This window comes from Podarcis muralis, chromosome 12 (genome assembly GCF_964188315.1).
Source record: "Podarcis muralis chromosome 12, rPodMur119.hap1.1, whole genome shotgun sequence".
NCBI classification, from domain to species: Eukaryota; Metazoa; Chordata; class Lepidosauria; order Squamata; family Lacertidae; genus Podarcis; species Podarcis muralis.
The window spans coordinates 4,224,336-4,237,481 of NC_135666.1; the positions used below are offsets into that span (position 1 = coordinate 4,224,336).

General features: G+C 48.5%; 1 protein-coding gene across 1 annotated transcript in view; it reads left to right on the plus strand.

Annotated features, from left to right (window-relative positions):
* The window catches only part of CCDC13 (coiled-coil domain containing 13), a 38,906-nt gene that overhangs the window by 16,882 nt on the left and 8,878 nt on the right, over window positions 1-13,146 (plus strand). Inside the window, exons 9-13 of the mRNA XM_077936645.1 lie at window positions 697-873; window positions 3,366-3,572; window positions 4,859-4,983; window positions 9,584-9,658; window positions 10,291-10,419. Of these exons, the coding sequence (XP_077792771.1) occupies window positions 697-873; window positions 3,366-3,572; window positions 4,859-4,983; window positions 9,584-9,658; window positions 10,291-10,419 (713 nt within the window). The remainder of the gene's footprint in view (window positions 1-696; window positions 874-3,365; window positions 3,573-4,858; window positions 4,984-9,583; window positions 9,659-10,290; window positions 10,420-13,146) is intronic.

The following is a 13,146-nucleotide window of genomic DNA, read 5'->3' on the forward strand; positions in this document are numbered from 1 at the left end:
CGCTTGGACTACTGCAATGCTCTCTACGTGGGGCTACCTTTGAAGGTGACCCGGAAACTGCAACTAATCCAGAATGCGGCAGCCAGACTGGGACTGGAAGTGGCCGCCAGGACCACATAACACCAGTCCTGAGAGATCTGCATTGGCTCCCAGTACATTTCCGAGCACAATTCAAAGTGTTGGTGCTGACCTTTCAAGCCCTAAACGGCCTCGGTCCAGTATACCTGAAGGAGCGTCTCCACCCCCATCGTTCTGCCCAGACACTGAGGTCCAGCTGCGAGGGCCTTCTGGTGGTTCCCTCATTGCGAGAAGTGAGGTTATAGGGAACCAGGCAGAGGGCCTTCTCGGTAGTGGCGACCGCCCTGTGGAACGCCCTCCCTTCAGATAGGAAGGAAATAAGTAGCTATCTTATCTTTAAAAGGCATCTGAAGGCAGCCCTGTCTGGGAAGTTTTTAATATTTAATGCTGTATTGTTTTTAACACTTGATTGGGAGCCGCCCAGAGTGGCTGGGGAAGAAACTCAGCCATATGGGCAGGGTATAAATAAATTATTATTATTATTATTATTATTATTATTATTATTATTCTATGATATATGCCACCTCGCGCTCCTTACAAAAATAGGTAGGATACACGATACGTAAATAAATCCCCTACCACGTCAAGTCTGACTTTCTTTTATCTGCTTCATTGCAGAAGCTTTCAGGGGAACATAACACCCTCCTGAAGGATTACGAAGAGCTGAAACAGAAATTGGACGGCTCCAAAGCTCGGAACAAAGTTTTGTCTCACGAAGTGAAAACCCTGAAGGAGCAGATCTCGACCCTGCTGGACAAAGGGAAGCACGACGACGAACTCGTTGATGCTCTGCTGGTACGATTTGGCTGTGCCACACCCCAGGGGTTCGGCAACAGCTACTGCTCAAGGCTATTTCAACTTTCAGAATGCTACCAGTATCTGCATAGCTCAGCTGGCAGAGTGTGAGACTCTTAATCTTTGGGCAAAAGATTCCTGCATTGCAGTTGATTGGATTGTATGGCTCTCGTGGTTCTACAGTTCTAGGATTCTAGGATTGCCGCTATATACCGTATTTTTCGCTCTATAACACGCAGATTTTTTCTCCTAAAAAGGAAGGGGAAATGTCTGTGCGTGTTATAGAGCGAATGTGTGGTCCCTGGAGCCAAAAAATCAAGCAAAAGTCAAACCGCGAGTCACGAGAAGGGAAACCTGAAAAGAGGAAGTGGCAGCTTTCCTGCATTCTGCCTCAGGGTCTTACTGCCCACCCTCCTCTGTTTCGTTGCTGTGATTGCTGAAACGGAACAAAGAGCAGGGAAAGCCCCTCCCCTCCAGGCAAGCAGAGTGCCGTCTTTCTAATTCCTCTCTGTGCTCCGGTGCTGCTGGGGGAGAGGGAGAGAGAGTGGGGGAGGGAGAGGGAGAGGGGGGGAGGGAGAGGGAGAGAGGGGGGGAGGGAGAGAGAGGGGGGAGGGAGGGAGAGAGAGATGGCTGGCTTGGGGGGGAACTTTTGCCTTTCTTTCCTCCCACCCCAAATCCCTCTCCAGCATTCTTAGCCAGCTGCTTCTCTGCACACCCCTCTCATGTCCCTTCTTTGTTTTTCCTTCGCTCCCCACTTAAAATGTGGTTACAAAGCATAGATCAACATGGATCCTCAGGATCTTTGCATTGGGTCACCCCAAATTCACCATCAGATCACATAGCATGTCCATGGCTACAGCCTGCACCAAAAAAATCACGCACCCACTGTTGCCTGGGGCTGCAATGGTGCAAAAATGTGGTTAAAAAGCATGGATCCACAGGGATTCTCAGGATCTTTGCATTGGGTCACCCCAAATTCACCATCAGATCACATAGCATGTCCATGGCTACAGCCTGCACCCAAAAAAAGCACGCACCCACTGTTGCCTGGGGCTGCAATGGTGCAAAAATGTGGTTACAAAGCATGGATCCACAGGGATTCTCAGGATCTTTGCATTGGGTCACCCCAAATTCACCATCAGATCACATAGCATGTCCATGGCTACAGCCTGCACCAAAAAAATCACGCACCCACTGTTGCCTGGGGCTGCAATGGTGCAAAAACATGGTTAAAAAGCATGGATCCACATGGATCCTCAGGATCTTTGCATTGGGTCACCCCAAATTCACCATCAGATCACATAGCATGTCCATGGCTACAGCCTGCACCCAAAAAATCACGCACCCACTGTTGCCTGGGGCTGCAATGGTGCAAAAACTTGGTTACAAAGCATGGATCCACAGGAATTCTCAGGATTTTTGCATTGGGTCACCCCAAATTCACCATCAGATCACATGTCTGTGGCCACAGCATGAAGCACAAAAATGATACATCCACTGTTTCATTCAGAATGTTTTTTCCCTTGTTTTCCTCCTCTAAAAATGATGTGCGTGTTATGGTCAGGTGCGTGTTATAGAGCGAAAAATACGGTAGCTTATAGGTCACTTTGGGTTCCCATGGGCAAGATAAAGCAACTAACAAATTTAATCATCATCATCATCATCATCATCATACAGTGGTACCTTGGGTTAAGTACTTAATTCATTCCGGAGGTCTGTTCTTAACTTGAAACTGTTCTTAACCTGAAACACCACTTTTTTGACCTTTAAAGCCCTTTGTGACTTAGGGCCCTTGTATTTATGGGACCGCCTCTCCTGGTCTGCCCCGCAGAGGACCTTAAGGTCCATGAATAATCATAGTTTAGAGGTCCCGGGCCCTAAGGAAGTCAGACTACCCTCCACCAGGGCCAGGGCCTTCTCAGTGATGGCCCCGACCTGGTGGAATGCTTTGCCCCATGAGACCAGGGCCCTACAGGATTTAACTTCCTTCTGCAGGGCCTGTAAGACAGAGCTATTCTGCCTGGCTTTCCATTTGAACTTAGCCTGAACTCTTATTCCCCTTTCTCCCCTCCCCCTCCCCTTTTTATGAAGATTACCCGCTCTGGGATCCCACAGCTAATTTTCCCCTGGTCTCCTCGCTGGCCCAAGTAGGACTAATTTAGCCAGCTAGCCCTGGTGATCATCGAATGTTTATTGGATGGATTTCCCCCCTAAACGTATTTTTGAATTCTGAATTTATTTTTATTCATGTTTTATACTGTATTTTATGCTGTTTTTTGTTGCAACAATTAAGTGTTTTAAATTTGTTGTTAGCCGCCCTGAGCCCGGTTTTCTGAACCAGGAAGGGTGGGGTATAAATAAAAAACTATTATTATTATTATTATTATTATTATTATTATTATTATTATTATTATTACCTTTAGGGGTTAAACGCCGCCACCTGCGTTTAATGATGCATGTGTGCAAACCCCATGTCTTTTCCGCTCCCCCAGAGCCAGCAGAAGGAGATGCAAGCCATTCTGAAGAACCTGAGTCAGCAGGACGAGAGGACCAAGGAATCTCACCAGAACCTGGAGCAGCAGCTGAGCGTGGAAGTCCAGAAGCAAAACTGCCTCATTGAGCAGCTCAAGCAGATGGTGGCCGAGAGAGAGGCCAGGGTGAAAGAACTGGAGGAGGAGGTCCAGCAGTTCGCTTCGCAGGTAAACCAGATCGGATCGCTTAATATGACAGAGCAAGCCGGCCAGTAAATCGCACAGGGCTACCTTTGAAGGTGACCCGGAAACTACAACTAATCCAGAATGCGGCAGCTAGACTGGTGACTGGGAGCAGCCACCGAGACCATATAAGACCAGTCCTGAAAGACCTACATTGGCCCTGGTCCTGCATGGGGCAACTGTGCCCCTGAAGGACCAGGTGCGCAGCCTGGGAGTCGTTCTGGACTCACAGCTGTCCATGGAGGCGCAGGGCAATTCTGTGTCCAGGGCAGCTGTTTACCAGCTCCACCTGGTACGCAGGATAAGACCCTACCTGCCCGCAGACTGTCTTGCCAGAGTGGTGCATGCTCTGGTTATCTCCCGCTTGGACTACTGCAATGCTCTACGTGGGGCAACCTTTGAAGGTGACCCTGAAACTGCAACTAATCCAGAATACGGCAGCTAGACTGGTGACTGGGAGCGGCCGCCGGGACCACATAACACCGGTCTTGAAAGACCTACACTGGCTCCCAGTACGTTTCCGAGCACAATTCAAAGTGTTGGTGCTGACCCTGAAAGCCCTAAACGACCTCAGCCCAGTATACCTGAAGGAGCGTCTCCACCCCCACCATCCAGCCCGGACACTGAGGTCCAGCTCCGAGGGCCTTCTGGCAGTTCCCTCCTTGCGAGAAGCCAAGTTACAGGGAACCAGGCAGAGGGCCTTCTCGGTAGTGGCACCCGCCCAGTGGAACGCCCTCCCACCAGATGTGAAAGAGAAAAATAGCTACCAAACTTTAAGAAGACATCTGAAGGCAGCCCTGTTTAGGGAAGCTTTTAATGTTTAATAGGTTACTGGATTTTAGTGTTTTGTTGGATTTTAATAGGTTACTGGATTTTAGAGTGGCTGGGGAAACCCAGCCAGATGGGCGGGGTATAAATAAAAAATTATTATTACTATTATTATTATTATTATTATTATTATTATTATTATTATTATTACTACTACTACTACTATTACAGTTCAAATCCGGAGTTAATTATTAGCAAAACACGGTCTTCACAGGCTTGGCTGAGTTTCCGGCTTAGTGAGCACAGCAGCTTGTGGAAATTACAGGCTGGTTGGTTTTATGTCTGTCCCAGGAAAAGTGGTGGAAAGTATTGTTGAATATACAGTAATCAAGTACAGTTGTACCTTGGAAGTCGAACGGAATCCACTACGGATTCAAATTCCAAAAAAAAAAAGAAGGGGGAAAAATGTGTAAAGTCTGACTTGGTTAATATCTTTACGCCAGCACCATCGAAAAGAGGAAAGCAGTCCAGACTCACTTTCTACACTGTCAGCCGAGTCTTTAGAAGAAGGGAATGGTTCTTCAGGATCCCGGAGGGATGACCTTGTTGGAAGTAACAGCTCTGCGAGGTAAAAAACCCCTTTAAATCCTCAGTTTATATGAATATAGCTTGCTCTCAGAATAAAGTGTTCAGAGGACTCTGGCAGTTTGGTCACAGTTTGTGGAAATTGCTTTAGCAACTCGGCATTTGTCATGGCCCCCCAAAAAGGACTATTGGGGCAGCCACACTTATTTTGCAAGCCTACTGTGCAGCTTTAGGATGCAGGTGGTGCTGTGGGTTAAACCACAGAGCCTAGAATTTGCTGATCAGAAGGTCGGCGGTTCGAATCCCCGCAACGGGGTGAGATCCTGTTGCTCGGTCCCTGCTCCTGCCAACCTAGCAGTTCGAAAGCACCTCAAAGTGCAAGTAGATAAATAGGTCTCCTCCGGCGGGAAGGTAAACGGCGTTTCCGCGTGCTGCTCTGGTTCGCCAGAAGCGGCTTAGTCATGCTGGCCACATGACCCAGAAGCTGTACGCCGGCTTCCTCGGCCAATAAAGCGAGATGAGCGCCGCAACCCCACGGTCGGCCACGACTGGACCTAATAGTCAGGGGTCCCTTTACCTTTACCTTACTGTGCAGCTGACACTCATCAAGCAAATCTTCACAATTAAGATGATTTCCTGGCTTTTCTTGCTGAAAGTCAGTCATCAGCTGAGCAGGGACTTAAGCACAGATTCCCCCGACCTGCTGTCTTCCAAAAGCTTTGGACTACAGCTCACATCAGCCCCAGCCAGCATGCTGGGAATTGTATTCCCAAAACATTTTGAGGACACCATATTAGGGAAGGCTGCCAGTTTGGCCCAGAATGGCAAGCTCCTTCTGGATCCCATATACAGCCGTACCTCGGAAGTTGAACAGAATCCGTTCCCGGAAATCCATTCGACTTCCGAAACATTCGACTTCCAAAGCGCGGCTTCTGATTGGCCGCAGGAAGCTCCTGCGGCCAATCGGAAGCTCCATCAGATGTTCGGCTTCCAAAAGAATGTCCGAAAACCAGAACAATCACTTCCAGTTTTCGACCATTTGGGAGCCGAAACGTTCAACTCCCACGGCGTTGGGGAGCCAAGGTATGACTGTATTCCAATCTGATAGATCTGACGGACTATTCAAATATTCTATCAAGCCCTCCATCTGGAGGTGAAGTTCTTAATGGCTTCAGCTCAGCCCAACTCTGACATCCCGTCTCCAGCAGTGGGTCATATATGTTGTGTTGTTTAGTCGTTTAGTCGTGTCCGACTCTTCGTGACCCCCTGGACCAGAGCACGCCAGGCACTCCTGTCTTCCACTGCCTCCAGCAGTCTGGTCAAACTCATGCTGGTAGCTTCGAGAACACTGTCCAACCATCTCGTCCCCTTCTCCTTGTGCCCTCCATCTTTCCCAGCATCAGGGTCTTTTCCAGGGAGTCTTCTCTTCTCATGAAGTGGCCAAAGTATTGGAGCCTCAGCTTCAGGATCTGTCCTTCCAGTGAGCACTCAGGGCTGATTTCCTTCAGAATGGAGAGGTTGGATCTTCTTGCAGTCCATGGGACTCTCAAGAGTCTCCTCCAGCACTACAATTCAAAAGCATCCATTCTTCGGCTGATTATGGTCCAGCTCTCACTTCCGTACATCACTACTGGGAAAACCATAGCTTGAACTATACGGACCTTTGTTGGCAAGGGGTCATATATAGGGTAGTTTATACAATCAGGATAGCACCTTGACACCTTTTCCCCCAAAGAGGCAGGCAGACATTTGACATGTGCAGTTTCTCCTTGCCAGAGGGCGCCTGTTGGATTTCTGCAGAATAGTTCAGAAGGCTTGGCTCAAAATCCCCCAATAGTAACAATTCTCTAAATACAGTGGTGCCCCACAAGACGAATGCCTCGCAAGACGAAAAACCCGCTAGACGAAAGGGTTTTCCGTTTTTGAGTTGCTTCGCAAGACGATTTCCCCTATGGGATTGCTTCGCAAGACGAAAACGTCTTGCGAGTCTTGCAATTTTTTTTCGCTTCCCCACCCCCTTTTTCTAAGCCGCTAAGCCGCTAATAGCCTTTTAGCCGCTAAACCGCTAATAGCGCTAATCCGCTAAGCCGCTAATAGGGTTGCTTCGCAAGACGAAAAAACCGCTAGACGAAGAGACTCGCGGAACGGATTATTTTCGTCTTGCGAGGCACCACTGTATGATGTATTATTTCTTTGAATTGATAGCTGGATCCTCGTCATGAATGAAATCAGCATCCTTTGAACAGACAAGGAATTTCCAGGGAATCTCTCAGCCTTTTGTATACTGCCTCAGATTATTCACAGGCACCTGTGTTGTTTGAGATAATACTTTCCACCCAGTCTTACAAACCAGAGACTTTTATATTTATGCGGCTAGGACTTCTCCCAGTCTGACAAAGAAGTTAGCAGGGCATTTCAGTTCAGTCAGGGAGTCTTCTATTCCTTTACTTCTTCTCACCTTTGCATAATAATCCCACGAACAAATAATTCAGAGTCTGAGAAGGGATTGCAAGTCCAGGGAAAGAGATGATGAATAAACCCTTCTGCGTGCATTGTTCCAAAAGTTAGTTTCTGCTGGAGGGCAGTAGTGTGTTGTGTAATGCCTCACCAGCCAGTACATTTATGGAGAATTCAGATTTTATTTCTACCCGGCTGTGTCCATTAGCCTAGTTCTCACTGAGACAGATAATCCTGTGTGAGGGAATATACCAATTCAGCTGCCTGGAGACTTTCGTGATCAGGCGGTCCTTAATAACAACAAATTTCATTGCACATAGAAAACTTATGCGTCAGAGAGAGATTCTTGTTCCAATATTTCACGTGAAATAAATCCTTTTGCACTAGAGGAGTATTTGCTGCGACACCTACCCCCAGCTGTGCTCTGCAGTGGTACATCCCAGACACAAGCTTTCTGCCTCATTGAGAGAACTAAGTTGTAGGTAAAGGCAAAGGTAAAGGGACCCCTGACCAGTAGGTCCAGTCGTGGCCGACTCTGGGGTTGCGGCGCTCATCTCGCTTTACTGGCCGAGGGAGCCAGCATACAGCGTCCGGGTCATGTGGCCAGAATGACTAAGTCCCTTCTGGCGAACCAGAGCAGTGCACGGAAACGCCGTTTACCTTCCCGCCAGAGCGGTACCTATTTATCTACTTGCACTTTGATGCGCTTTCGAACTGCTAGGTTGGCAGGAGCTGGGACCGAGCAACGGGAGCTCACCCTGTCGTGGGGATTTGAACTGCCGACCTTCTGATCAGCAAGCCCTAGGCTCTGTGGTTTAACCCACAGCACCACTCACGTCCCTATGTTGTAGGTATCCTGAAACAATTTGTCACATCAGAAGAGCTTTGGTTTAATAATAATAATTTTATCATTTGTGCCCCGCCCATCTGACTGGGTTGCCCCAGCCACTCTGGGCGGCTTCTAGCATCTGCAAAAACATAATATAACATCAAACATTAAAAACCTTCCTATACAGGGCTGCCTTCAGACGTCTTCTACAAGTTGTGTAGTCAGTGTACAGCCTCGGCTCAGTATACCTGAAGGAGCGTCTCCACCCCCATCTTTCTGCCCTGACACTGAGGTCCAGCGCCGAGGGCCTTCTGGCGGTTCCCTCACTGTGAGAAGCAAAGCTACAGGGAACCAGGCAGAGGGCCTTCTTGGTGGTGGTGCTCGCCCTGTGGAATGCCCTCCCACCAGATGTCAAGGAAACAAACAACTATCTGACTTTTAGAAGACATCTGAAGGCAGCCCTGTTTAGGGAAGCTTTTAATGACTGATAATAGAGACGTCACCTTGCCAACAAAGGTCCGTATAGTTAAAGCTATGGTTTTCCCAGTAGTGATGTATGGAAGTGAGAGCTGGACCATAAAGAAGGCTGATCGCCGAAGAATTGATGCTTTTGAATTATGGTGCTGGAGGAGACTCTTGAGAGTCCCATGGACTGCAAGAAGATCAAACGCATCCATTCTTAAGGAAATCTGCCCTGAGTGCTCACTGGAAGGACAGATCGTGAAGCTGAGGCTCCAGTACTTTGGCCACCTCATGAGAAGAGAAGACTCCCTGGAGAAGACACTCATGCTGGGAAAGATGGAGGGCACAAGGAGAAGGGGGCGACAGAGGATGAGATGGTTGGATAGTGTTTTCGAGGTTACCAGCAAGAGTTTGACCAAACTGCGGGAGGTAGTGGAGGACAGAGGTGCCTGGCGTGCTCTGGTCCAGGGGGTCACGAAGAGTCGGACAACAACAACAATAATAATATTTATTATTTGTTTGTTTGTTTGTTTGTTTGTTTGTTTATACCCCACCCATCTGGCTGGGTTTCCCCAGCCACTCTGGGCGGCCTCCAACAGAATATTAAAATACAGTAATCTATTAAACATTAAAAGCTTCCCTAAACAGGTGTTTTAATGTATTTTTAATCTCTTGTAGGAAGCCGCCCAGAGTGAGTGGGGAAACCCAGCCAGATGGGTGGGTTATAAGTATTATTATTATTATTATACATTGCAGCAGCATTTGTAAACCGGCAGGGCTTCAGAGCCTACTGCCCGCTCCCCAGATACGTGGCAGCGTGCACAGATGGTGGAAGATGGGCAAGCTAAGCACACAGGCTGTTGCTGAGATGTTTGCAATTCTTTGCCTTCCCCAGGATGGTGTCTAAGATGGGTCACACCCTCGTGGACTCCGTGGCGACCTCATTCCCAACGACTGTCTCTCCTGGGAGGTACGTGGCAGCTATCTGGAGTTGGCTGAAACTCTTATCATCTTCTTCTTCTTTGGCAACCACTCGTAGAGTAAGGTTGTCTTCCATAAACATGGTTTTAACAGTGGGTTTGTAAGTGACTGTGGAGGCCAATTCTGGATCCACACGTCCTTCCACAGTGGGGACATTGGTTTTCGGGTGGGAGTTGATCCCGGTGTGGATTTGCCAAGCGTGCCTTCCTCTTAGCACATTTCTCTCTTGCGTCCTGAGTTTGAGTGCCTTCAAAGCCCATGACACCTTTGGTCAAGGCTGTTCTCCAACTGGAGCACCCGCAGGCCAGTGTTTCCCAGTTGTCAGTGTTTATACATTTTTAAAGATTTGCCTTGAGACAGTCTTTAAACCTCTTTTGCTGACCACCATCATTACGCTTTCCATTTTTAAGTTCAGAATAGAGTAGTTGCTTTGGAAGACGATCATCAGGCATCCACACAACATGACCAGTCCAACGAAGTTGATGTTGAAGAATCATTGCTTCAACATTGGTGATCTTTGCTTCTGCCAGTTCACTGGTATATTGGGGTTCCCTTCTCCCTCCCTTACCAACTCAGGTCCGTTTTTCTCCTTTTTTTCTTTTTCTTTTTTCTCCTTTTTAGGATTGTTGAGCCTGATAATCTGGACATGAAAACCGTGAAGATCCAGATTGCAGAGTACGCGGCCCTGGGACAAGCCGCTGAAGCAGAAAGGGGCAAGCTGATAGAAATGGTCAACATCCTGCAGAAAAGGTGAGCACAAAACATTACAGCACCTTGAAACAGGATCCTGCCCTCCCCTTTCCCAAGTCTCTCTTGCCTTGGAAAACCAAGGAACTGTAAGGCGCTTTTCTTCTTCTTTTGCAATTTGAAAAAAATAAAGTCGGGAAGAACTGTAAGGCATAAAAAGAGCCTCTGACTTCTGGATCCAGGATTCTTTAGTTGTGATTCCTGCATTGCAGGAGGTAAAGGTAAAGGGTAAAGGGACCCCTGTCCATTAGGTTCAGTCGCGGACGACTCTGGGGTTGCGGTGCTCATCTCGCTTTACTGGCAGAGGGAGCCAGCGTACAGCTTCTGGGTCATGTGGCCAGCGGGACTAAGCTGCTTCTGGCGAACCAGAGCAACTCACAGAAACGCCGTTTACCTTCCCGCCGGAGCGGTACCTATTTATCTACTTGCACTTTGACGTGCTTTCGAACTGCTAGGTTGGCAGGAGCAGGGACTGAGCAATGGGAGCTCACCCCGTCGTGGGGATTCGAACCGCCGACCCTCTGATCAACAAGTCCAAGCGGCACAGTGGTTTAAACCACAGTGCCACCCATGTCCCTATTATTCAGGTAAATGGACCCCTGACCATTAGGTCCAGTTGCGGACGACTCTGGGGTTGTGGGGCTCATCTTGCTTTATTGGCCGAGGGAGCCGGCGTACAGCTTCTGGGTCATTTGGCCAGCATGACTAAGCCGCTTCTGGCGAGCCAGAGCAGCGCACGGAAGCGTCGTTTACCTTCCCGCTGGAGTGGTACCTATTTATCCACTTGCACTTTGACGTGCTTTCGAACTGCTAGGTAGCAGGAGCAAGGACCGAGCAATGGGAGCTCACCCCGTCGCAGGGATTCGAACCTCCGACCTTCTGATCAGCAAGCCCTAGGCTCTGTGGTTTAACCCACAGCTCCTGAAAGTAAAAATTTTGCTTGGTGACACAGTTCTAAACCTGGGATACAATTGGTCACCATTTTTAATTACAATGGCGGGCTGTGCCTTTAAAAACTGCACCGATTTTATCTGCTTATTTCAGAACTGTGCTGATTTGTTGGTTCTTTAAAATTCCTTTGCATTGCTGGGCGTGAGACTGCCTCCTGTGAGCTATAAACAGGCCTCCTGCGAGCAGGAAACATCTGTGGGCATTCAGCCTTTTAACTTGCAAACAAATTAAACACGTTTATTACATTTACCTCCTGCCCACGTACCTGAGTTCTCTGGGTGCCTTAGAGGCAATTAAAAACACAGTACAACGCTTACGTGATAAAAACTGCGAAAAGCAACTACAAAGGAATCACAACAGTTAAAACCACACCCAGCAACTGAGAACAATGTTAAATTCTTTTCTTAAAGTGCACATCTGCTGACTCAGAAGTAAGCCCTATGGAGTTCAGTGGGGCTGACTCCCAACTTAAGTGTGTTGGAGATTGCAGCCCCAGAGTCTTTATTCCGTTTGCTCCCACAACAACCCTGTGAGGTTGGCCTCTGTGTATCCTGATTTGTAGACGAAGGACCGAGGGTGTGAGGAGGGCAAGTGAAAGCACCAGAGTCATAACATTCACCTGAGGCCCTTCTCCAGGTGCCCCCTCAGAGGGAGCCTCTGAGGATGGTGACAAGGGGAAAGGGCCTTTTCAGTGGTGGCTCCCCTGCTAATAATAATAATAATAATAATAATAATAAAAATAAATTTTATTTATATCCCGCCCTCCCCAGCCAAAGCCGGGCTCAGAGAGGCTAACAGTAAAACAATAAAACATTCTAAAATCATTGTATTATAAAATTAATTCCAATCAAATTCATGGCAACCATTGAGCTAGACATTCTGTGAGGATTGCCAAAGGAGGGAGTCAGGCTGTGCCCTGGCCAAAGGCCTGGTGGAACAGCTCTGTTTTGCAGGCCCTGCGGAAAGATGTCAAGTCCCGCAGGGCCCTAGTCTCTTGTGACAGAGCGTTCCACCAGATTGGAGCTACAGCTGAAAAAGCCCTGGCTCTGGTTGTATGTTGCATTGAGATGTCTGAATGACAAATAAATAAATAAATAAATAAATAATACCTTTCTCTCCCGAATCTGGCCACAGTGATCCATGCGATGGTCACCTCCAGGCTTGACTACTGTAACTCGCTCTACGCAGGGCTGCCCTTGAAGCTGACCCAGAAACTCCAGTAGGTGCAGAATGCCGTGGCAAGACTTCTTACGGGGTCCTCGCCGCAGGATCACGTTCATCCAGTGCTTTACCAACTGCACTGGCTCCTGGTGGTGTACAGGGTCAGGTTTAAGGTGCTGGTTTTGACCTTTAAAGCCCTATGCGGCCGACTTCCGGGTTGGCGCCATCGCCGAATGGCGGACTCCCTCCGAGCTCCGGAGGGAGCCGGCTCGGCAGGGGTTGGGTCCTCCCGTGCCGGCGACGCGGGGACCCTCAAAAACCATGGGCGCTGAAACCCATGGACATGGTGACTCGGCTGGCACCTTTTAAGCCCCCCCTCGACCCGCGAAGGAGCCTTTTTAAAGGCTACGGAACGGGTGACGGGGGGGTGGTGCTTTGAGTACTCCGCTTCCCCTGCCGAGCGAAGCCGCATGCCATTCGACGGAGAGCGCTGACTTCTTCCATTGGAAATTCGGACTTAAAGTATAACCCGTGAGTAATTGGAACTTGGATTAAAAAGGACAAAATTTATAAAAAATTTGGAACGAGCGGGGAGGGCGTAAAAAGGAAGTCAGCCCC